Consider the following 23,894-nt stretch of genomic DNA (forward strand, 5'->3'; position numbering starts at 1 on the left):
AAATACCATTCCTTATTTTTAGCAGTGGCTTTATTACAAGAACTGGGCACTGAGCTAAGCGCTTACAGCTGTGTGGCACAGTAGCTGTTGGTTCAACAAGGAACCTGAGCTTTCATGAAACATTTGCAGTGCAATCCTAGACTTCTTTGGGCTGAGGCAGATTCTTCAGAATGTATTTATACTTTCTGCATCAAAATCCTACAGTTGCCTCCATAGGCTGTACAAAATTTCTTTAGAGTAAAATACTTACGTAGAAAAATATGATAGTCTCTTATAATTAAAGTAAAACATTTGATTGTCAAGCCAGTATTTTACAAAATACAGTAAACACGATTGTAAATCTGAGAATTTGGTTTATAAAAACATACGTTCTTTTGCTTATAGAGTTCCTTGTCTGAAAAGCCACACTTGTGCAGGAAGATTTTGCCTTGCTGTGTCATGCCATTCTTGACTTTATTTGAAAATTACAAGCATAGCGGTCATTAAAACCAAGATATGCAGAGTTGGCTTTGCTGCAGCTGAAGTCCGTTCGAGCTCTTGGTAGAGGGGAGTTTTGGGACACGAAACAGCTGTTGACTTGATAGCGACTTCTGAGAAAGAGAAGTCTTGTTTCAAAGCACTGAAATTGCCAGTATTGTCAGGTATTTCCACTGTCTTCAGCATCGATTTAAATCCCGGGACAGTAGCCTAGGAGCAAACACGAAAGCTTTCTTACTTGGTTTGAAACGTTGAGTTCAGCTGCGATACTATCAGTGTCTAATGTGTTTATTTAGACTTTTAACATGTAGGAGGAAGTGTTCTGAACAAAATTTTGAGGACATGGAATAAGAAAATAGTAAAGTGTCCACGTTACAGCAGTAAGACTAAACCCCCAAAACTGGGAAGGAAACCGTAACAGAACATTTATTTGTAACGGGGCACCACATGCTGTGCAAGAGGGGGAATCCTGCAATTACACTCTAGCCTAAGCCCGCGGCAGGCAGAGCCTGCGCTGCACAGATGTTCTCTGCTACCAGCTACTGCCAGCCTCCACACAGAAGCCATTTCAGCCCAAGGAAATAACTGTCGCTGGTGGTGGTGTTGGCCCGTTGCTGCCCGGGGCTATGTGGATCCCAGCCTCCAGCTCCTCAACACCTCTGTGGCTTGTTTCAGATGCCTCCAGCTAGTGTCACTGTGGACCAGGTGCTCGTCCCAGCTGGCTCCACCACCCAGGTCAGATGAGTGCTTGTCTCTAGACACTGTGGGGACTCGAGATCTTGTATCAGTTTCCCTTCTGCTGACTCATGTTTTAAGATACCATTTTCTTTTAAATCTGCTGAAGAGTTTTTACAGCTCCTGTGTATGACTTGGGCAAGTTCAGCTCATTCTCCATAAGGATGCAGCCTCACTGTGCTCAGGAGCTCAATGCAATTAGAAACAGTAATTTAGCAAGTCCCCACACTTACATTGATCACGTACGTCCCAGGCAAAAGGAGAAGATAGTACTCCCCTTGTTCATTTGTTCTGTAAGGGCAGACATGAGGCCTTCCCTTGGCTTCCACGATGGCATTGGGAATAGGATTCCCATCCTTGTCAGTAACTTGACCCTTGACGCCTGTGAAAGAGGGAGAGGAGAGAAAGATCACAACCTGTAACTGTGTGAGCCTCCTTCTCTGAGGAAGTCAGACTGTTTTGTTGCTAGATGCACCCAAAGGCTACTTCACTGATTTTGAGCACATCTAGTAATATCCCTACTTTATCTTACTGAAGGGAATTTAAATCGAAAATCCTTTGTTGTTGTTAAGTTTACCCTCACATTAAGTTAAAAAGCAGCATTGTAATCTCTGCTTCTAAATCTCATTTGCTGAAAGCATCATGCGTACATTGTATGTGTCTCTTACTGAAGGGCTTCACTCTTCTGTAGTGGTTTAGGGGGGTTTTGCGCCCCCTTCCCTTTCTTTAATTTCAGATAAGCCAGCCTCTTACCTAGTGTTTCCCAATGGCAGAATACCAACAATGTCTGCTTACAAAGTAGTTTCCCTAAATTCTCACACACCACCTTCAAGGCAGCACTGGCATTTTAAGCAAAAAACCAGCAGTCAGACATTCTGAGCAACGAAATGCAAGATAAGCAGCAGATCTGTGCAAACCCTTCACCTCATTGTGAAGTACCGCTGCGCCACTGAGCAGCAGCTCTCCTCCAACTGAAGTCAAGGTCCCACCTAGAGAAGCCTTACAAAAATACAAAATCTGAGCAGCAAAGACCCATGAAACATTGGGCACGTGTGCACACGCACATACATTTAGAGACCTCTGAAATAAATGACTGCCCCAAGGACTCCCGGGGTGGGGGTTATGTTAATGCGGCCCCAGGGGCCTGTCCCTTTATCCTGCCCCAGTGCATTTTAAGCCCCTCGCACCACTGTAGTAGTGCCCATCGCCCCACACACCTGTAACTTCTCCTCCCTTACCCATCCCTGGCCTTGTAGCACTTGCTATTTAGAAGCGATAGCTCCCAAGTTCATGCCAGAGCTCCTCACCTGTGAGCTCTGACAGTGACCCAGGCTGCTGCAGAGCTCCCACTTTGCCCGCTGGCCTGCTTTAAGCTCCTTCTCCATTTGCATACCCACCTAGATGTACTTGTTTTATATATTCTATCAGAGCAGCTTTGTTGTCTCTCCAGAAGCCTTCCAGTTGGTCTGCTGGAGGATATTTACAGCATGACAGCTCCAATGTAATTTCAAAACACTGTCCCCAGACATAGTTGTAATCTTGCATGCCACCTTGAAAGTGAAATAAAACAGAGTGTTCAGCTGCAAAGCGGCACTGAGTTCAAGCTAGAATAAAACCAGGAGAGTTAAAATGTTCGTACTTGCATCACACCTACAAGAAAAGTAAACCAGATAAACTGTGCCTCAAAGCCACACTCTTATTTAAAGTCTCCTGTGGGAAACCCACTTAATTACTCCATTGACATGTACAGTGTTGTGTTCTGAAGCACAGTGGCATTTTGGGAATTACTATTATGGCTGAGAACGGTGGGTCTTTGACTTCATTCAAGCACTCCCAAATAAATAGGGACAGATACATTCACAGGCTGGCATCGTTTGCCACCGCCAAAGCCACTGTAAGAGCCTTTTAAGGCTTTGAATTCAGACCGTGAAAGCAAGATGCAGTGCCACAGTACACAGGACCCACATTTGATTTGGCTACACATGAAAACGTTCTATTTCAGTCATCAAATGTTAAAAAAGGCATGGTAGATGAACAGAAAATTGGTTTTCCTTCTGAAAGGACAAGACCTTGGTGCTACACCAGTGCATGCACGTGTGTGTAACCTACGCTGCTATGCGGGCCTTAGGAAAGGGCACAGAAGCAGCTGGACAGCAGAGTCTGCCTCAGCGGCTTGTGTAACTGCTGACTGGGAGAGTCTGCAAACACCCAGGTCCTGCTCAGGGAACCCACGTGAATCTGTGGACTTACTCCCCTCATCAGCCCTCTACTCTGGGCAACGTCACAGCCCTTTCATCATCAAAGATGGCAGGAGAAACTGAGAACATCATATCCGAAACAGCTGAAAGAGGAATCACTGACATTCTTACCTTCCAGCTGGTACCAAGAATACCCATTGGTAATGCCTTCTGGAAAGGTCTGTCTGTTGTCACACCCGTTCCCTTTGTACATGCTGGCATGGTTGAAAGAGTAGGTTTTTGCCAGATGAATAAAGACATCATCATCTGGAGACCTGCTGTAGCCTTTCAGGGAGCCAGTAACTGCAGAATAAAGGTAAGCCACCATGTCACTCTCATTACTGGTAAAACACACACGTAATGCTGGCTTACATACAAGATAAACGTCTCTCAGATAGCCATATCAGGCAGTGAATTTTGATGGGGTTTATCAAAGTCTGCCCATCCCAGCTCAAAAGCTGGAAAAGCACTGCAGAACATTTTGCTTTGGTACAACTGGTGTTCCTAAACCAAATGAGCTGTGGAGAAGAGAGTTTGCTGCTAGCTTACCTGAGTTACCATTATCAAAGGTGTAACTGGCAACCAGGGCACCCCCATGCAAGTTTGCTGAAAGAACAAACGTTTCATTTTTTATCCAGTTCATTACTGCTTGAGTCTCAGGCTGGATGCTAGCATTGTTACTTTCAAAGGCATCAGGAAAATTTCTGTTCAGATCTTGTCCGTTCTTATTGTACCTTAGAAAGAGAGAAGAGATTCCCATTACTGTTTTGCCTACAGACACTTCCACGTTGCCAGCCTCCCAGTACTTAAGGTCTGTGGCATGCTAATGTCTTCAGGACACAGGCAAGATGACCGTTGCAGATCTCAAGCGTCAAGAAGATGGACTTCAGTTTGCTTTCTGGCAGCACTGGGATTTTCACAGGACACAATAAAACAATTCTTCTATTGTATTTCAGGTGGGAACAGTGAAGAATATTTAACGTGCGTATAGTACGCACACACCTACATGTGAACTAGAAAAACCTAGGCCAGATAAGAACGTATGTGCTTTTCCCACTTGTATCGAAGACCAAGGTAACTACCGGGTGGCTGTATCCCTTGTACTGCTGTCACACAGCAAAAAACCTGACTCAACACAGGATGCATCCTCTTCTCCCCGTACCTGAAGGTCTAGCCTGCGCAAACACTTTCTTTCTTTTTCACTCAGGTCAGTACAAGAGCAGACAGGGTGTTTAGTGTCAGCTGTGATAGTTTTTAAATTCTCTTATTTAAACTGTGTTCATTTGACAGTGAGAGGATAAAAAATACCACCCTCCGTAAAAGTCCTATAGTCCTATCTGTTTGCTGAGGAATAAATTTCTTTCCTAATAAAAAGGAGGACCTACACTGGTCACCTCTTAGAGAACTAAACTACCTTTTCACTTGCTTCTGATGTTGCCATGGCCAGTGATTCAAGAGAGCTTCTAGCTCATGAGTTTGCTTTTTCTGCACATTCCAGCTTTATCCCTTTGGCATTTCTTCCCATTCTCTCACTCCCTCCTCTTCTCCCCTCTTCTAGCTTGTTAAAACTTTTCCTCCCCTTGCCTCTGCAATAGTTACATTAAAGAATGCAAAAGTAGCACATGATGCAACGCTAGATTACATTTTCTTCTGCGTAAGTTTTTTTTTCCTAGCACTACTATTAGCACAACACCTATTAGCACTATTTTTTCCTAGCACTGCTATTAGCAGAGCACGTAAGCAAGCTCTGCTTGCATAACTCCTTCCTCTTACTAGACCTGCGTTCAACATGATCTTTAAACACATTTCTAGAAGTCCATTCAACAAGCTTATACACACCTTTTTCTCATTAAAAATGGTTACAGAGTTCTCCAATTGAAATAGGTCCCTGTGGGTGGAGTTTTCCTTCTTTTTTTTGTAGCACCCTAAAGGTCTAAATAGGTAATCGTGCTTCTATTCACAGTCTGAGTCTCCTGCCTAAAAGGTTAGGTCATTACACCATTCTGATCAATTTTCTCTAGCCCCACCACATATAAACACCAGTCTGACTCAGTCTTCCATAAACTCCGTGCTGTCACACTGTGTCTTCAGCCACAGCACCGGCCAAAATTAGCCCTAACACATCCTCTAGGCTATCGTCTCCACCAAGTATGATTCAGTCTCTTGGCTATCTCAAATTATTACTCCCCACTCATTTCCTTTACCTGCTCCCACCCTCCTAAGCCACCCTTACCTTCCTTGTGTGTAATAACAATCAGGCACTTTTGTAGCTTCAAATCCATCAGGATTCATTGTTGGCATGATATGAATCCGGGTATTATTGAGTAACCGGGTAATAACTGGGTCACGTCTATAGCTGGTCACCAGGAAGTCTATCAAATGCAGCAGCATTTCTCTCCCAACAGTCTGTATAAGGAAGCAAAGATTTTATTTTAAGTCTGCTATAGAGGAAGAAGGGGGGAAAAAACAAGACCCACCACCTTGCACTCACACGTTTTTCATACTGGATTACACAGACATATAAGGCATACAAGAGTATTTTGGTCAACGCTGTTTTGTTTTATGCTCTTCCCCCAAATATATGTAAAGTAATTTAATAGATGAAAGTAGTCACTGAACGATTTTAAACCCAGATCAACCAGAGCTTTTTTCGTAATGGGAAACTGACTGTGTCAGCTGCACTGCTTAACTCTGCATGGCTAAGGCATAGCCTTATTAAAAACTAAATCTGCACAGGCTGCCTGTTAAAGATCACGCGCGCCTGGAAACGCATCACTGCGCTACCTCAGTTGCGCTGCAGAGTGACAGCTCTGTGCTGATGCCCAAGGGACCCTGGGCCCTGCACATAAGCGTCAGTGCCGTGCATCACCACTTGGCAGTGATGGTTCAGAAGGAAGGAAGGAGACACCTTCCATGTCTTCCAGGGTGCTGCAGAGCAGGATGTTTTCTTGTTGATCCCCTTTTATAGGAAGTTAACTTTAAGACAGGATCAGGAGAGGCCCCATAAACGCTTCTGTTACATTGCTTTATTTTAATGCCGTGACCACAGGCGCTGAGGAAACCAAACCAAACCGGTACATATAAATCCTTAGAAAAAAAGAGGTAAGGACATTTGGATGCAGACTTTAGATCAAGGAAAGCAGTGGCAGAGAAAAAGCTAAATACATATTTTTGTTTATGTAGAGTTTGGGCAGGTCGTGAAAGCTGGCAGGACATCTCCCTTTAGTCTACTCCATGAGATTTCAGGCAAAATAGTGGCAAGTTCCAGCTCCAGTGAGTTAAGAACAACCCTGTCCTACCCCAGAAACCACTAGCAGTGTTCGCTAGACCATACTTTCCAGGAGCATTTTCTGCACCACTGTGACCCCCGCCTCAAGGGCGCTGTGGGGTTCCTAAGCCATGGCTGGTGTGGGAACAAATCAAGACTTGCAACTAGATGTTCTCTGGAGATAGCTTATCTCTGAGATCAAAGCCTGGTAAATCACTGCAGGCTCTAATTCAGAGCTACAGTGTTTCAGTATCTTATAGAATGAGTCTTGCACCACTGAAGTGGAAATACTGCAAAGAAATTTTTTTTTTTTTCCTATGGAGAGGAACATGGGGTGGCATTACTGGATGAACCTGATGTCATAGATAAACATCTTGCTTTCAGACTGGTACACGCTAAGGTAAGAGGTAGGTGAAACCAGGCAGGGGAAGAGAAATATTTCTCCACAGGCATTTGCTGCACTAGTAATTTGTTGAATTTTCACACTGGTGCATTTTAAGTGGCAAACTGTGCTCTGGGTGTTAAACAGGAACACAGGCACCATCCAGCAGGAGCTCTGCCTGCAGGAGCTGGGTTGGTACCTGATGAGGCAAGGAGGGCTGGGTGTAGCTGCTGTTCAGGTTGGTAGCAAACTATGTCTTGCCAGTTAGCTGGCAATTGCTGTTTATTGCAGGAGAAGCAAACAAGCAAACGACATAGTGCCAAATATGATTCCGCTAAGCTACGGACCACACCGTTCCAAGTATCACACTTGAAGGCAACCAAGTACAAACAAAATGCTGTTCATACAGGGAAAAAGAAGGATCTCTTCCCACCCTGCCCCCCAGCAGATTTGTTCCCAAGTTTTCTAACCTTTGCCTGTCAGCTCCTTCCGGTCACCTGCAGCCACCATCCAGGAATCTCCTACATGAAGCTGCTTTACACAAATACATATACTGTGCCCAGAATTAAGCGGTTCTTTTTCTAGATACTACAGCAAACGGGCTTTGAAAAGAGGGGAAAAGGTACTTAATTTCCTCCATTGCCAGTAGCTTTCAGAGCAGCACCTGAGTACATGAAAGCATACTGCTCTGCAGGTTTGATAAATTTTCTCTGTGAAATTTAAGAAGGGATGCAACAGAACCTGTTTTGTACAGGCAGCTCAGTTCCAACTCCGGGTGATAAGGCATCTTGGGAAGCACGTGGAGCAGGGAAGGGGGGTAAAAGGAAGGGAGAGAAGTCAGCCAAATCATGGCCCTGGGCATAAGAGATAAAGCTAGCAGACTCAGAAGCATCAAGAGCAGGCCTACCACAGAGACAGCTAAACTACAGACAAGACTGGACTGTTCCCTGGAGAAACTGGGGAAGTACCTCTGCTCATACTGTACTTCTTCTCAGTGCCTAACAAAAAGAAATCCAGAAAAGAAAGGGCATAGAAGCAAGAACAAGAAGGGGAAAACAGATAAAGCAGAGCAACAAGAGAAAGTTGTGCAAAAGGACAACGTTTATAAAGAATGGGAGACAGCCAGTTTTCCAAAGATGACATTCTTTGTACTTAAAAGTTAAACCCGGACTTACATATACAGTATTTTAAAAACTAACGCTATTTTGTAAGATTCCTTGTATAGCTATTGTTGTACCTGAGTATTTAGTACATTTTAAAAAACCAGCTAATCTCTATCACAGAGAGTTGGTACTTTGATCACTGCCCAGTGGGGGAAGTGTATTTATTACCGCTCCATTTTGGTGGGATGACAGAGGGGTGGTTTCACTTTGGTCCAGAGTGCCTTGCATTTCTTGAGAAAGCACAGCTGGAGGTCTTTGAGGGGAAGGTAAGGGAAAGTTTTTTGTTTCTAGAAAAGTATAGCTCAAGTTTTGATCAAGCCCTTGGAAGGCATCTGCTGCCCGGCCAAGCTTTACCATGTTACTAGAGGGGTCAGCAGTACCTGTGGACAAAAGTTATGAGACATTTATTTTCACTTTAGAGCTTCAAATAAAGGATCCAGACACAGCGGAGGTAGGTTGCTGGCAGCAAAGTCAAGGGCAGACACTTGAACTTGCCTCTAGTGTAGTATGAAGATGTAGAGCCTTTATGTGCTCTAGGGCTTTGAGAAGACATGAAGAATATTTGTTTTTATTGCAGTATCCCAAGGGCAATGCCCAGGTGCCTTGTTTTGCTGTAGCTCAGATGAGGGGTGACACAAAAGCGAAGGCAAACCCTTTCTCCCCCCTCTAGAATACAGTTAGACATTAAGTTTCTCTGTGCACTTTCAGCTGACAGTTCCGTTGTGTGCCCCAAAGGGAGAAAGTCAGCAGGCCTTCAGTGATCCTCAGGGGAAATCCCAAATGAAGATGCATACATGTGTCAGGGCACGGATCAACACAGCAGAAATGGGTGCGACTGCTGTTTCTACAGACATACACCTCACACTTCTCAACTATCGCTTCTGGCATGGCCGGGTCAGCACCCTGCTCAGCTATGAAGGGCTTACTCAAGAAGCCCTAGCAGCAGCCAGTTAAAAGATTAAGGTTAGCTGCAGTTTCACCTGCACCGTAACATTTTACCACAGCACCCCTTTTTTTAAAAACATTTTTGTTACCGTATGATAGAGACCTAATACCACAGGACTATGGGTGGATAGACTCTGCCCATTTTTATGATGAAAATTATTTCCTTAAATGTGGCCTGGTTTTTAGGTTGAACTATGTTGAAAGTAAGATCCAAACCATCAGGTAGGACCTGTTTCAGAGCAACATGGTCTTGCCAGTCTCCTTGCTCCAGCCCCGGCTGCTCTACAGACCTAGCACAGCATACTAGGCACAACCCCACCTAAGGAAGTGGAGTTACAGCAGGGAAACTGATAGTCCAGCCTGGTGTACCACTTAAATACCACACTTACCAGGTGTTCTTTTTTAACACTTGTACAGTGTTAGTTATTACATGCTGCTGTGACACACCCCACTGTGTTTGTCCTTTACTAAAATAAACCAGTGTTAAAGCAAACTCTTTGTGCACATAACCATTTATTTCTGTAGCGGCAATCACTATGGAAATATGAGAGCCATCACATGTATGACCAAGAATTGCAGTTCTTTGGTTTATCACTGAAGGGAATTGCAACATAAAGCCTGCTTTTGGACTAGTAACTGGCATAAGATATTCCCACCTGGACAAATTCCACAGGCTTCTCAGCACAGGCTCTACCTGGCAGAGAAATGGATCACTTTTCACCCCCACTCTTCTGAGTGGGAAAAGAAAGATAAAGGTAACTGGGGTGAGGCAGCAGCTGTACCAGTGTTGATAGAGAGCTCAGCAGCATCCAGTTTTGGGGTTTTTTTTTTGGTTTTTTGGGTTTTTTTAAGCCTGTTCTTAGCAAATAGATTTGATTGCTTTGCATTTTGAAGTCTCTGATGCTTCTGACCTTTACATCACATCACCTGGTACTGAAGCCAGGTGGAAAATAGTTCACTATACAAGAAACACTTTTTTTATTCTTTTTCTAGAGCACATAATTGTTTCCCTGCCACGCCACTTCCATACTGTGTTGCACAGTACAAAGGATATTGAAATATGTGCCGAAAATTCCTTACAGCAGATTGTGTAGTATGTGGACACAACTCTTTCTGCCCAACCCAGTGATTAAAAAAAGTGCCTTTTTTTGATGGCATTTTGATAGTGTAAATGCAGCTTCCATTTGTTGGTTGTTATTTTTTTTTTTAATGACAGGGAGAAATTCTACACAAGACTCATTAGTTTGGTTTCTTTTTGAACTCCGGTTATATTGAACACAAATAAGCCTACCCCGGTCCTCAGTCACCCAGGCACTAATAAATCACCATATCTCAGGAGACCCTTCTGTGGATAGGACTACATCTATGATGACAGGGAAAATAGGGTCTAGTTGCTTTAACTTAAATCACAAAATAAGCCAGCAAGATAAATGCATCCTTTCATGCAGGCTAGCTCCAGACTATCAGTACAGGCTCAGCTTCACATAATAAAAGTGCAAAATACTATTACACTAAGAAAAGAAAGTGATCAGAAGTGGTTGATTTAGGAGAAAAGGGTTGCTAGCAGCATTACCATCCTGAGAAAGAGTTTATCTTGTGATGGCCCACTTACGCTACAGCAAGGTAATGGAGCCATATACTTTAATAAATTAAAGTGAACAAGCAGAAATGTACAGGTAGTTCACACTTTGTTCGACATGCTTTTCCCTTAAAGGGCTTCTGTTTAGGAACAGCCTTCCCATTAGAACCTATGGTTCAGTTGTGTAGCTTGGACTTAAGTCACTGGCACAGCTGGTCAAAAGATGATACTTCTGCTCCGTTTGTGACTTAGGAGTGTCTGGGGGTTTGATTGCGGTTGATGTTAAGCGGTATGAGCTCTTCCCCAGAGATGGAATGTGTGAGTGTACACGCTGAGGAAAAGTAAGAGTACGAGCCTGGGACAAGAGAGGCTGCTGCCTAATTCAGAATGACAGCTGCCCCAAAACAGCAGGCAACCTCCCCCCCCACCTTCCTCAGTGCAGACTTTATTAATGTTGCACAGGCTTATGCATTTTGTACCATCTAGTAGTGCCATTTTGATTAAGTCTCACATAGCTGCAAGTGACTAATTATGAGTTTTAATTTGGTTTGGGTTACACAAGAAGTACTGCTAAAATGGTGTCCAACTTCATACAGGCACACAAAGAATGGAAAAGGCCTTTTGTTGCATCTCTGGGGATCTGGGGCAAAAGTTCACTCTATTTGGCAATAGTGATTATAAAATAAAATACTTTAAACCTTGGCTGGTCCTGTCTTCCAGTATTATGAAAAATAAACCTACTTAAGTAGATCTTTCCGGTTCTGAAAAAAATACTCTCCTCCTAATATTGTGTACTCATATTATAATAATATAACTTCCCTGTTGGCCAGCTCTCCAAATAACCTGCGTTTTCATCCAGCAGCATGAGTGAACAGACTGCACACATGTAATTCAGGCTCTACCACACCCCGCCCCCCCCCCCCCAACTTCTAGCTTTCAGGAGCAGTCAGCCAGCTGAGACAAAACAGAAGTGTCATTTGTGTGATTGTGACAGGTTAGAAGGGCAGCATCACCAAACAACACCTGAGAACAGAACTTCTCACTTTGTACCATTTATGGAAAGCATCACTGAAGCATGAAAGACCTAGAGTAGATCAATGAAGACATAATGCCACAATTTTAATGTTATGGAACACTGTGGAACACAGATTGAAGATTTTTATACAGTTAGTGCAAAACTTATCTACTTAATGTATTATAGGGGTAGTCTAATCTTTCCCCAGTGACTAGTCCAGCAGAATCTTAGATTACAGGAAAAAATACTCAAGTTCTCGAATGCTTCTCTATACGAGGAATTCATTTCCTGCCATCTGAAATACATTTATGGTCAGATAGGAAAAACAAACGCCAACTGTGCATTATATCCATACACAAAAAAAACCCAAACATAAGGCAAAGATCATCATGAGGGCCTGAAAAGGATGAATAGTTCTATTTCCAGAATCTTCCCTAGGTGCATGCTTGGTCTAATGAACAAGCTAGAACGCAGTATGGTGTTCAGCACTATATGGTACCTAGGCAGCTCAAGGATCAACCCTGCTCAAACTCAGACACAGTGCCAGATACTTAGAAAAAAATTCTTGCCTTATTCCCTCACAAAGACAATATACAAATTTAGGTCCTAGGCAATGGTCCAGGTTGCCTGACATCCAGCAATTCCTGACCTTACAGACACATAACCAGTGTGTCTCTTCATGGTCAAAGTTCCTTGTGCATATCCGGCTGGGCAGTGATAATAGCAGGAGTGCTTTACTGTGGAGGTTTCAGTAGGAAGAGTCGCCAGCTGCAGTCCGGCGATACTTTTTTGTACTCTCAAATACTGGATTTGAGAGCCAGGTGATTCTGGAGGAGATCATATCCTGCTCTCCATCTCTTTCCCACCAAAGCTGGGTCATCTGTAGCCACAGGTTTGCAGTTCCCTTCAGCAGTCCGCAGGGACTCGTATGGACTCTCACTTCCTAGGCACCCTGGGCTGCCCTGCTGACACACACCAGGTTTTAGGAGTTGCAAACCCCATCCTGGGCATCCAGTAACACGTGCACCCATTTGAAACCATGAACCAGCTTCCTCCCACACAGACTTAAATTCCAAAGCAGTCAGACTCCCAGCAGCACTTTGAGCATGGCCACTGCCAAGCAAGGTGAAACTAGTCTAACTTGGGGAAAATACTTGGCACATACTGCTACAAGTGCCTGTAGGTGTGCTCACACATGATATTGTTAATAGTAATAGTTTGTGATATGTTAAGCTTTATGCAGGATATACTTCCTGCTACATCTATTTTTCTTAGTTGTGGGAATTCAGTCCAGCATTTATATATATAAATTTTGCTGTTTCTGCTGAATTATTTATACTTCACATTAAAGGCTACATAGAAACATATTGTGTAGTTTAAACTTATCCTGAACATGACTCATATAAGCAGGTAAAGCTAAAGCTTAAGAATAAGGGAAATCGAAAGCAAGAAAAGATGATAGGGAAGAGTGAAGATTTGACTCTTTCCGTTCCAGATTAGTGTACTATACCAGGAAGGCTCATAAGCATCATTTTCTCCTTTATTATAAGTGGGCATTCTTACCAACACAAGTTAATTCTGAAATGGCTTTTTGTTTTGTACTCACTGTGTTCCTTAAGGTTCCCAAGAGAAATGTTCTTCTTTAAATTAACAACTTGATGCTTCACAGCAATTATTCAATCTTAGGATGTATTTGAAAAGTTCTATCAGTCATACTTCATGCCTAGGCAATAATAACATACAAGCAAACTACTGCTTCTGACTCATTGCCAGGAAACTTAAAGACTCTGGGTTTATTCACATGGAGAAGCCAAAGCTCTCTACTTAAGAGAGGTCTTAAGTGTAGGACCTTAGGATTCTTCACTGTGATGTAAGGCCTCCCAGAACGTTATTCTTGACATTCCTCAAGAAATACACACATATTAGGTCCTCTCTGAGGTATGTCACACCTCAAGAATAAGTAGCACACACCTGAGAGAAGTTCACTCTAAACCTCCGGTAAGCATATTTGGTATAAATGACATTGCAAAAGTTGAAACGTACCTCATCCCCATGCATATTAGCAACATACTTGAACTCTGGAATGCCAATCTTATGATGGGTTGGAAACCTTCCCAGAACAAGAACCCACAGGTCTCTACCTTTAAGAGGGGAAGGGGAAAAGACAATTTTTTAAACAAGCATAAAATCATAGAAACCTTAGAGAAAAAAAAAAAAAAAAGATAAAAAGAGTTGGTCGTTAAGACCACTGCACAAATCCTTGTATTCCATTGCTATCCAGTCAGTCCTATATATATGGCATATCAGAGTAGACTGGTTTTTTTTTTAATCCTCTAAGTACTTGCTATATTAGTTACAAGAATAAGTGTGTTTTGCCTTTTGACCAAAAGTTTATAGTGAACCCTGCAATTTCAAAAGCTTTTAACTAGTGCTAGCAAACAGTTTGGAGTTTTTTTGTAACAACCATTTTTCAAGTCAAGTTTAGCAAGCAAGATCTTGTCAAGCAAAGTCAACAAGCAACTAAAGAGTATTTAAAATAAAAGACACTCTTCCCCTAAACACATTAGATCATAAGGATTTTCTGAAGTACATAAAAAAGTTTTCATTATCACAAATAAAGAGCATCTTTTTCGTATTAAAGACAACACAGGAAAGCTAAACACATTCATGAGTTACTGCTCAGAAAACAGATCCAGCTCTGCTCAGTATCAGAGACTTATTCCAAAAAAAACCCAAAAAACCCAGCAGGCAAAGAATTAATAGCTGCAGAAAGAGTATTAGTTAGGACCACTAAAGCCGCACAGGAAGCTGAACTTTAAGTAACAAAATAAACAAACAAATATTTTGGAAGTCCTCATTTTGGGGGGAGGGAGGGGGGCGGGCAAGGGAACAACACATTTTTTATTATAATTTTTAGTGATATTTTTAGTGTGGCATTTCAGATCTCATCTGCAAAACTATGCTTCCCACTAGCCTGCTCAATGAGATGGAGAGCTCTAGTTTCGGTAGATGGCAGCAATGAAACTGGACCAGTGCCCTAGTAACAGCAGTCACAGCCTATAGATTCCTGATGCCCAGACCCTGTGTGCATGCTGCCTGTCCCCACCTCTCACACAGGGCTTATTGGGACCCATGAGCTGTCTCGGAGGAGTCCAGCTGTCACAGGAAAGAAGAACGTAGGTGCTGCTATAGACAGTACTATAAAAAGCATTATTTCCTAAAATCTTTGTGGATCACCAGATCTGCAGTAAATAAACTCTGGAGCAGAACAATTTCCCAGTGGTAGAAGCCATGACCCTCGTGATACAGCTGCAGTGAGCTAGTCACATAGCTAGAAAAGAAAAACAAAAATGCTGTGGCAACTGTAGTATCTTCAGGAATGGGAGAAAAAAAAAAGTTGAAGAGGTCAGAAGGAACACTACAAGATGTGCTGAAACAGCTGCAAGACATGTAAAACTGAAGATAGTAGTTGCCTAACTAAATTCTTACTTAAACAGGTTCAATCAGAATCTCAGGCTTAGGATCAAGAAGCAACAAGACAGCACTGAGAGCAGACAGATTCAGCAAGGAATGGTCTCAGGATCCCTTCATTTTATACAGTTCCTCTAGAAGACATTGGTGTTCATATATCCATATGCTATGCACACAGCTGTGAGATGCTACTACTGACTCTTTCATTAGAAGACAGTGTGAACAAACAATCCACACTTAAAAATAAGTTCATGGTAAGTACTTTGTAGAGGAAGCTAGTTATTTAGCTTTGTTGTATGCAGAGCCACTCTTTCATTAGAAAAAGAAAATAGTTTGACTTCTGTAAGTCTAGACAAGTTACAGAGTGAAAAAACCAGATATGCTAGCTTTTAAGTACATCCTACTTCAAAAAGGAAGGAGGAAAACCATAAAACCCCGCCACCCTAGCCTTCTCCCCTCCAAAACTTCCAGGTATCCCTTCCAATCTCAACTACCCTGCAATTCTGTGAAAACAGATGACAAGTCTTGCTGCAGTAGTGTTAAGTTTTGAAGCGAAAAAATCCTAGCCATGAATAGAAGTAGCATGTTTTTTCATAATTAAGCATGGACAACAATCTCAATTTTCATCTCTGCAATGTGTCATCCTCTCCATGGTTGTATTCAGGAACGACCTGCAATGAAGTACCAGGGAAGTCCTTCCAGAATGCTCCTATAATTCTTTGTCCTTGTGCCCTCTTCAGCCATTCTGCCCCACTCCCCCTCCCTCTACTGGAAGGGAATTTGAGACATCCCTTCTCGGTTCCCAACTGCTGCACCAAGAGGAACATACCTGCTTTACAACTGCAATTGCAGCCTTTCTCCCATAGCACAAACTTAAGATGACTACTACAAACCTACAACGTGCGGCTCCCCTAACGAGGGACTCATCAGACCAAGACGCAGTGCCAAAGAGCACATCTAACATCTAAAAGACAGTGGTGAAATTACAAGACTAACATAACAAAGGACCTATGTTCGAGACCTGATGGTGTCCCAGCCCTCTCCTAGATGGAAGTGGATACAGCTAAATTGTACAACACAGTTTTCTACACAGGAGGCATATGCCTTCTATAAGGTTATAAATTCATTCAGCCCTGGGACTGCCTGTTAACAGTGTGAGTACCAAGCACACAGGGCTTCAAAATGTCTGAGCCAACAGGTTCAGTGAATTATGTGTAAAAAGCCCTTTCACTACACATGAAATAAGTGCTATTCAAAAGAAATAGCTTCCTCAAATTGTTGATTATTTCCTACACAAGCACAAAGTAGTGACCTAGAAGGCAAGATGGTTTAATATCCTGACACTGCACTAAGCTAACCAATGTAATTCCTAAATTTATATTATCTTTCTGTACACAATTATTATCTAATATATAAAATAACCAACCACAGCAACCAAACAATATTGTAGTCCCTAGAACATGAAGCATCTTATCTCATCAATAACCAGGCATTAAGATTAGCCCCTGGTTTTATTTGAAAGGAAGCAGATCGCAAGGGCTATTTCAAATACTAGCAATGATGACATTCACATCTATTACATCAAGTTTTTTTTTGAACATCTTATGAGCCAATGTAGAACAGTGCCGTATTCTTTAGCCACTTCCCCATAGCAGCACTAGCACTGATTCAGTACTATACATACACTAAAGCAACAAGATTCTAAGTACAGCTAAAATGCTACAGTTATTTCTGTCATTTAAGACTTTCTACAGATGATACTGTAGTCCCATTTCTAGTGCCTTGCCATCAGCAGTGCTCATTCCTGCTGCTATCACTGCAAAATTGCACTCATGGGAAACACAAGGAAGAGCTAAGTATAGACCTAGCATTAAGTACGGATTTAAATTGGTCTTTCCAGCATTAGTGTTTAGACTGTTTATAGTTTGTGTGCGGGCCATCTAAATGATAAACACTCCCATGAACTGAGACACCAATTATTTCCTGGCATTTCCAGCTTGTGAGAAGTATTAAACCTACCATTAACAATTAAAATAAATTCTTGGGTCTGCTCAGCCTGCAGTACTGGATAGTGTACCTATGAAGGATGATGTAAGATTTCTTTCGGTGCAGCAGTAATTTACTGCATATAAAAAGATTCAGCATATAGAGAGTTTCCTTTAATCAGTTAGGCTTAGATAACTCTGCTTTTGTACCTGAAGTAAACAGCTAAGCTACATCCCATGCTTCGAATCAACTCAATGTATATCAAAAAGCCATTTCTCATTGTCAGACTAGAACCAACTTGAAATACAGTTCACTAATCAGTTGAAGCAATCAAGACAAACGTGTGTTTCTAACTGTGTCTCTCAGGACAAGTAACAAGACTTGTATTGGAACAGAGCCAGACCACACAACTTTTAGTAGAACGAGCAGTCTTTTTTAAAGTTCTTCTAGCATTGCCACAGTTCATGCCGTAGTAATGGTTTTCTGAACAGATCTACAAAAACTGGGAATTAAGATGGAGAATTGAAACCGATTTCCAGATCTAGTGGGAAAGAAACCAAATCAATTTGTAGAAGTTTCAGTCTGGATTGCCCTCCCTGGTTTGTTTTGTTCTGAAATGTATTTCTACTTTTCTTCACTTTGTTCTTTACAGCTTCATTTACGAAAAATAATGGCTGTCATTTCCAAGAAAGTTATGGCTACAAAATGAAGTGACTGGGCAACGCACCAGACCCACTCTCAGTACTGCTCAGGCTAGGCCACTGATACAAAAGTTCATGGAGGTCCACTTTGACCCAGAAAAAGAAACAGGCTGACTATAGTCCTCCTGGACTGGCTGTGTGTTGCACACTGACTCATGGATAGGAACTGCAGTGATGCTGACCCATGTTGAGACAGTCTCTACCTAGAAAGGTGCAGGACAGAGAGAAGAGGAAGAAAGGCTGACTCTTACACTAATGCAAGGTCCCAGAACAATTTAATCATAAACAATCACAGAATCATAGACCAGCCCAGGCTGGAAGGGACCTCAAAAGATCATCTGGTCCAAACGCTTTCATGGGAGGATGAGCCTAGAGGAGATTATTGAGCACTCTGTCCCATTGCATCTTGAAAACCTCCAGTGATGGGGATTCTGTTACATCCCTGGGGATTCTTTCCTCCAGGAAGGAGAGCCTGAACTCCAGTCTTTCCTCACAGGGCAGGTTCTCCAGCCCTTTGATCATCTTCATGCCCCTGCTTTGGGCCCTCTCCAATTTGTTCACACCTTTCTTGAACTGTGGGGACCTGAACTGGACACAGCACTCCAGGTGCAGCCCGACAAGCACCATGTAGAGTGGTATGATCACATCTTTATCTCTGCTACTAACACCTCTGCCAGTGCAGCCCAGGATCTGATTTGCCTTTGTTGCAGCAGCAGCACACTGCTGACTCATGTTGAGCTTGTTGTCCACTGGGACCCCCCAGGTCTCTTCCAGCAAGGCTGCTCCCCAACCACACAGATCCTAGCCTGTACTGGGCTCTTTGGTTATTCTTTCCTAGTCTTTGTCAAACTTCATACTGTTCTTGCTAGTCCACTCTTCCAGCTTGTCCAGGTCTCTCTAAGATAGTTTACCCTTCTGACTTGTCCACCTTACCACTCAGTTTGGTATCATCATCAAACATGGTGACAATGTTTTCAATCCTATTGTCCAGATCATTTATGAAGCTGTGGAACAGTGTTGATCTCTGGGGACCCCACTTGTGAAAGGCTGTCAGCTTGAGTAAAAATCATTACCATCCTCTGAGTGTGGTCTGTTAGCCAGTTTCCCACCTATCTCCAGGCCACCTATCCAATCTGTACCTTGACAGTTTGTCCAGGAGAAGGCTGTGGGAAACAGCGTCAGAAACAGTTTAGAGCACTGAACATAGCTTGTTCTGACACTGGCTAGAAAATTTATTTATTTAGATGTCTAAATCCAAGCCTCAGATATGAATCTACTTGGATCCATCTGTTACCTATAAAATGCATAAAGCTAGATTGTGAAAAAAGACATTGTACCAAATCAACATAATGACCTCAAAAAATTCACTTTTGAGATTTGATGCAAGCCACAACAATTTATTTCGTATCCTCTTCCTTAAAACTTACTAATTTTTACTCTTACTTATCCCATGTTTGGCAACAAACTCTACAGGTCAAGTAGCATATTATCAGGGTAGTGTGCATATTAACCAGAAAGATGTGGCCCTAAGCTGTAAGGAAGGCCACTTAGTAGTAAGAAAAGATAGAGAAGTTGAATAGAAAGTGTAAACTACTTAAAAGCTTTGTCATTATTTTTCAGATTGTTACTGCATTTCCCTAACTGCATTTGGCAACATATTCTGCTGTGTCTTGGGATACTCCATCCTCACTGGCTACTTGTAATACTAGTGTAAATCTACATTATTTCAGCAGTCCTGAGAACTTACCCTATTAGGGTTTTCTTCTATCATGCTCCATACAAGCTTTTAAAATGTATGTCTCTGACCCCCAAAGCATACAATCAAAGCACTGCAAAATAAGAAGGGGGACCAGAAAGACAAGGTTTTATTCAAGAGAATGAAACAGGGTGGTGGCTATGCTTTAGGCATAGCTTGTGTCAATCATGTTCAAATCTAGTATAAGCAGAAGAGCTTCAGCCTAGATTCTATGATGAGAACACCAAGTAACAGTAGTGAAATAAACATACCAGCTGATTTTTATAACAGCTTCCACTGCAAGAGCAACCACTACATAATTATGGTTTGACAGAAGAAAAAAATGATGCAAATAACTAGCATCTGCATTACTTATACAAAATATTGTGGGGAGACAGGGTGGCATGAGAGTCACTCCTTGATAAATTCCTCTGTAGATATACCACAATTCCCACATAATCTCTCATATGCTCTTTAATCTACTTTAACTATGCATACTATTACTGAAAACATTTCCCTAACTGCATTTGGCAACATATTGTGCTATTTCTTGGGATACTCCATCCTCACTGGCTACCTGTAATACTAGTGTAAATCTGCATTAGCTGCTACCATGCAAGATACTAAGGCATCTTTACAGTTCTCTTTTTATTGTAGAACTATGTCAGGGTATCCTCTCAGCTGCATCTGACACATTTTCTGAGACTAAGTCAAACTATGCTTATTACTACATAAAGTTCCTTATATTGCAAGGAGAGATATATCAAGAAATCAATCCCAGCTTTATCACTAACTTTTAAATTACATTCATGGTAAGTCTGTTTCCATGCTAAAACAAACCATTCTTTGGCTTTTAGTTTTTCTGATCTGTACTAGTATTCCCTGCAAAGCTCTGTGCTGTGAGCATGTAACATAGGAGTACAATGCCACCCACATGCACGTACATAGGCAAGAAGGTAGAAATACAAAGATATTAAATACTTCCATAACTTAGTATCATATTTCCAAGCTTTGATATGAAGACAAAGTGTTAGTTTCCCCACAACAACAGTAGGGCAACACTGTCTTCCAGCAAGGTATTACCACAGCTAATGAAGGATTTAGGAGCAACTCACTTTCACTAAGCAAGCACCACGAGCATCCTTGGCCTGCGGTACTCGGATTTGTCACCACCAATTCAAGCTGGAAAATCTGAAGCCGTTTTGGAACTTGTCTTCCAAAAGTGGACTGCCCAACAGCACACATGGCTTGATTCAGATTCTAACAGAATTTGAGTTACCAGCACGTTATTTATATAATCAGAAATGTCTAATCAGATTGACCGATACAGTAGCATTGCAGCAGCAGCCTTACAAGCATGAACAAATACGTGAGTTTAATCTAGCAAGACTGTTGAGTAAAGCACCCTCCAGATTACAGTAAGTAATATATATGTATCCTTTGGGGATACTAATTTTGTAAATTATCAGCCAAAAAAGGCAGCTGTCTCCATTCGGAACACAGATACTCTAAATGTCTAGTTTACACTCAGAATAACTTACACACCTGAAGCTGGGATTGGATAGATGTCTGTATGAACTGTAGTACCTCAGGTTCCTCTGTGAGAGTTTATCCTCACTTTCAGTACACCACGTTATCATGGTCCACCGAGACAGAAAAGATTATCTAAAGACTTGCAAGGCCTGTATTAGCATTAGTAATGGACAAAGCTGACATCCCAAGAAGAGCTAGGACACTTTAAACGTAAGAAAAATCTTCAAGGTATTTTGGAGGGTTAAAAAGACACAGATCAATCATACATGCTAACCAGGCGTATCTGGCAATATTCAGCATGGTGCACAGGTAAGCAGAACAGACCTAAAAGAGCTCACAGTAATGTTAGACTGCAGGTCTAGCACAGTTACCCCCTCCCCTCCCCACCCCCCCACCCCAAACTGACAGCACTTCTTACTTAGTGAGGGGAGCAAAGGTTTTATTATTTGTTTTGTTTCCCCAAGTATCCTGCTTAATGGAGAGACTGTAAAGGAGGTCATACTTAGCAAGAACTACTCTAACCACACCGTTCTTAATAAGCTATTGGAAGGAGTAAAAATCATTGATAAAGATGCAAATGCTTGTTTGAGGATAACAGGAAGTGAGGCCAATCAGTACAGTACCTGCGTAGCATTTTTTATTTTCATTTCAAAGTGTTAGGACTATCCTGTGCTCTGTATTTCTACTCATCAACTTTCTGAGTGCTAGTACAGACAATTCCATCTCAGCCAATTTGTGGTATTTCCTGTCAGCAACAGACGCACTACCGCTGACACAGTTACGATGCTGGAGCCACTGCTTAACTTAATATTTCTGCTCTCTTCCCATGTATCCCTTATTACAGGTGTAAGCCTACCTCTCTCTCTCAGGAAAAAAACCAAAACCCACAACACAAAGTTTCCCACTATTTAATAAATACTTATCTACTTCCAGAGACTATGCCAGCCAATCCCATTTAGAGTTGGTACCTTATAAGCAGAACTGTAGGAACAACCAATAACTCTCTAAAAAAAACCCTAGATACTGTTTATTTGTAACCAAAGCACTTGAGAAGGGAAGGGAATCAAAACAGTTCATGGTTCACATGCTTGCTTATCTTCCTAAAGGTCTGGTTGATTGCGAAGTCTATAGTTGCTTTAGATATTTTTGTAAGAGTTGCATCTTATGAGAATGACAACCCTTTCTTTCCTAAATATATGTGACTCACCACACTGTACCATTTCCAGTTCTCATGATCGATCTGAGCAGACTCTTTATACACAAAAAGATAAAAAGTTGCCAATCCAGAGCACAGTCTCTACAACAGCATCTTATAGTTTATTTGAACACAAATCAAGAAATAAAAATAAATTACAAGAATCCAAATGAAAACAACCCAGAAGGGAAGGCTGTTTTAAAATTAACATACACTAACCTTATTCAGTATTGGTTACTGAGAACAAGCACCTAGAATTATCCTGAACTGGTTTCCCCCACCATTTCCACCAAGTGGTTTCATATTCACTCCCAGAAACCAAACAGACTATTTTTCCCTTTTCACTAGCTCTTGTTTCTATTACCACAGGGGTTATAAATCTAGTTCTAGAAATATGTGCTTTATTTTCTCAGAAAGGTGTGAAACTGGTATGCATCTAATAATTTTCAGAAACACTACTGTATACATAAAAGAAAGAAATATTACACATTCACAGTAGTAGTACCATTGGATCATCATGAGCAAAGAGATTGCTTACAATGCAAGCCAGGCACAAGGTTTGTTTTTAAGTGCAGTTTATCCAGATTCAACACTTATTTGGCCTACCCTTTTACCACCGGAGGCAGAGGATGCCAAAACTCTTTCTGCCACTTGAAGACGCGAGAGGGAGTAGAAAACCAGGAGACTATAGGTTGTTGCTGTTGCATGGCTGAGGAGTTACACTTTGAGGGTTTCCATGCATTGAAGTGCCTCATCAAGAGACTTATTATGCATATTCTGGAAAGATCCTTGGCAGATCCCAGACATTATGTTTGCTCAAAGAATAGGAAGCTCAAAACAATACACATATCAACATTGGGAAGCAGAGTTCTACAAAATCAGACAGTAAGCAGTTTCCTCCCACCCCCTCTTTTCTTAAATTGGCTGGAAGGGGAAAGAATTGCAAGATAGATTATCTTTCAAAAAATAATCCAATCCTTATCATCAACATCATCTGTTTCTGGTTTAGTTAACAAGCTACATTAGTTTGACCAGTTGCTTCCAGATCCTCTCTCAAAATGGATAACAAAACATCTCCTTAGAAACTTTAGTGACTGCCTTTTAGGAAAGGCAACAAACACTACAAGGAACTAAAATTCAGATAGTGTTACTACCTACAAACAGAGTAACTTTGTCCTTTGTCTCTTCAAGAAACATGTTCCGGTGGCCTTTGTTTCCTCTTGAATTGAGATCAGCCTAATGCAATTGCATATCAAAGCAAGTTTTGTACTCTAACCTACTTTAGGCCAACCATGGTTAGGAAATATGCTTTGTCAGAAACAGCCAGGTTGCACATTGCTGGAAATGCATACTTGGGGAGGTATCTATCATGCTGTGCCTACCCTATTCCTAGAATTTTTTCTAGCTGTTATTGAGGGGGAAAAAAAAAAACCCTGGATCAGACTGTAGTTTTGAACTGACACAGTAGGACT

The 23,894-nt window shown here is 41.8% G+C and overlaps 1 protein-coding gene across 3 annotated transcripts in view; it reads right to left on the reverse strand.

Moving 5' to 3' along the window:
• Window positions 1-12: 12 nt before the first annotated feature.
• CPM (carboxypeptidase M) overlaps window positions 13-23,894 on the reverse strand; it is a 33,033-nt gene continuing 9,151 nt past the window's right edge. For 2 of the 3 annotated variants that reach the window (XM_055710930.1, XM_055710928.1), the window contains exons 3-8: window positions 5,683-5,855; window positions 3,999-4,183; window positions 3,582-3,752; window positions 2,610-2,762; window positions 1,446-1,594; window positions 13-687 (exon numbers count right to left, since the gene is read on the reverse strand). In XM_055710930.1, the coding sequence (XP_055566905.1) occupies window positions 454-687; window positions 1,446-1,594; window positions 2,610-2,762; window positions 3,582-3,752; window positions 3,999-4,183; window positions 5,683-5,855 (1,065 nt within the window). In that variant the 3' untranslated portion in view covers window positions 13-453. Of the gene's footprint in view, window positions 688-1,445; window positions 1,595-2,609; window positions 2,763-3,581; window positions 3,753-3,998; window positions 4,184-5,682; window positions 5,856-13,844; window positions 13,943-23,894 lie in introns of all 3 variants that reach the window. The other variant, XM_055710927.1, reaches the window with a different exon arrangement.

The sequence above is a fragment of the Falco cherrug genome, chromosome 5, assembly GCF_023634085.1.
Source record: "Falco cherrug isolate bFalChe1 chromosome 5, bFalChe1.pri, whole genome shotgun sequence".
NCBI lineage: Eukaryota > Metazoa > Chordata > Aves > Falconiformes > Falconidae > Falco > Falco cherrug.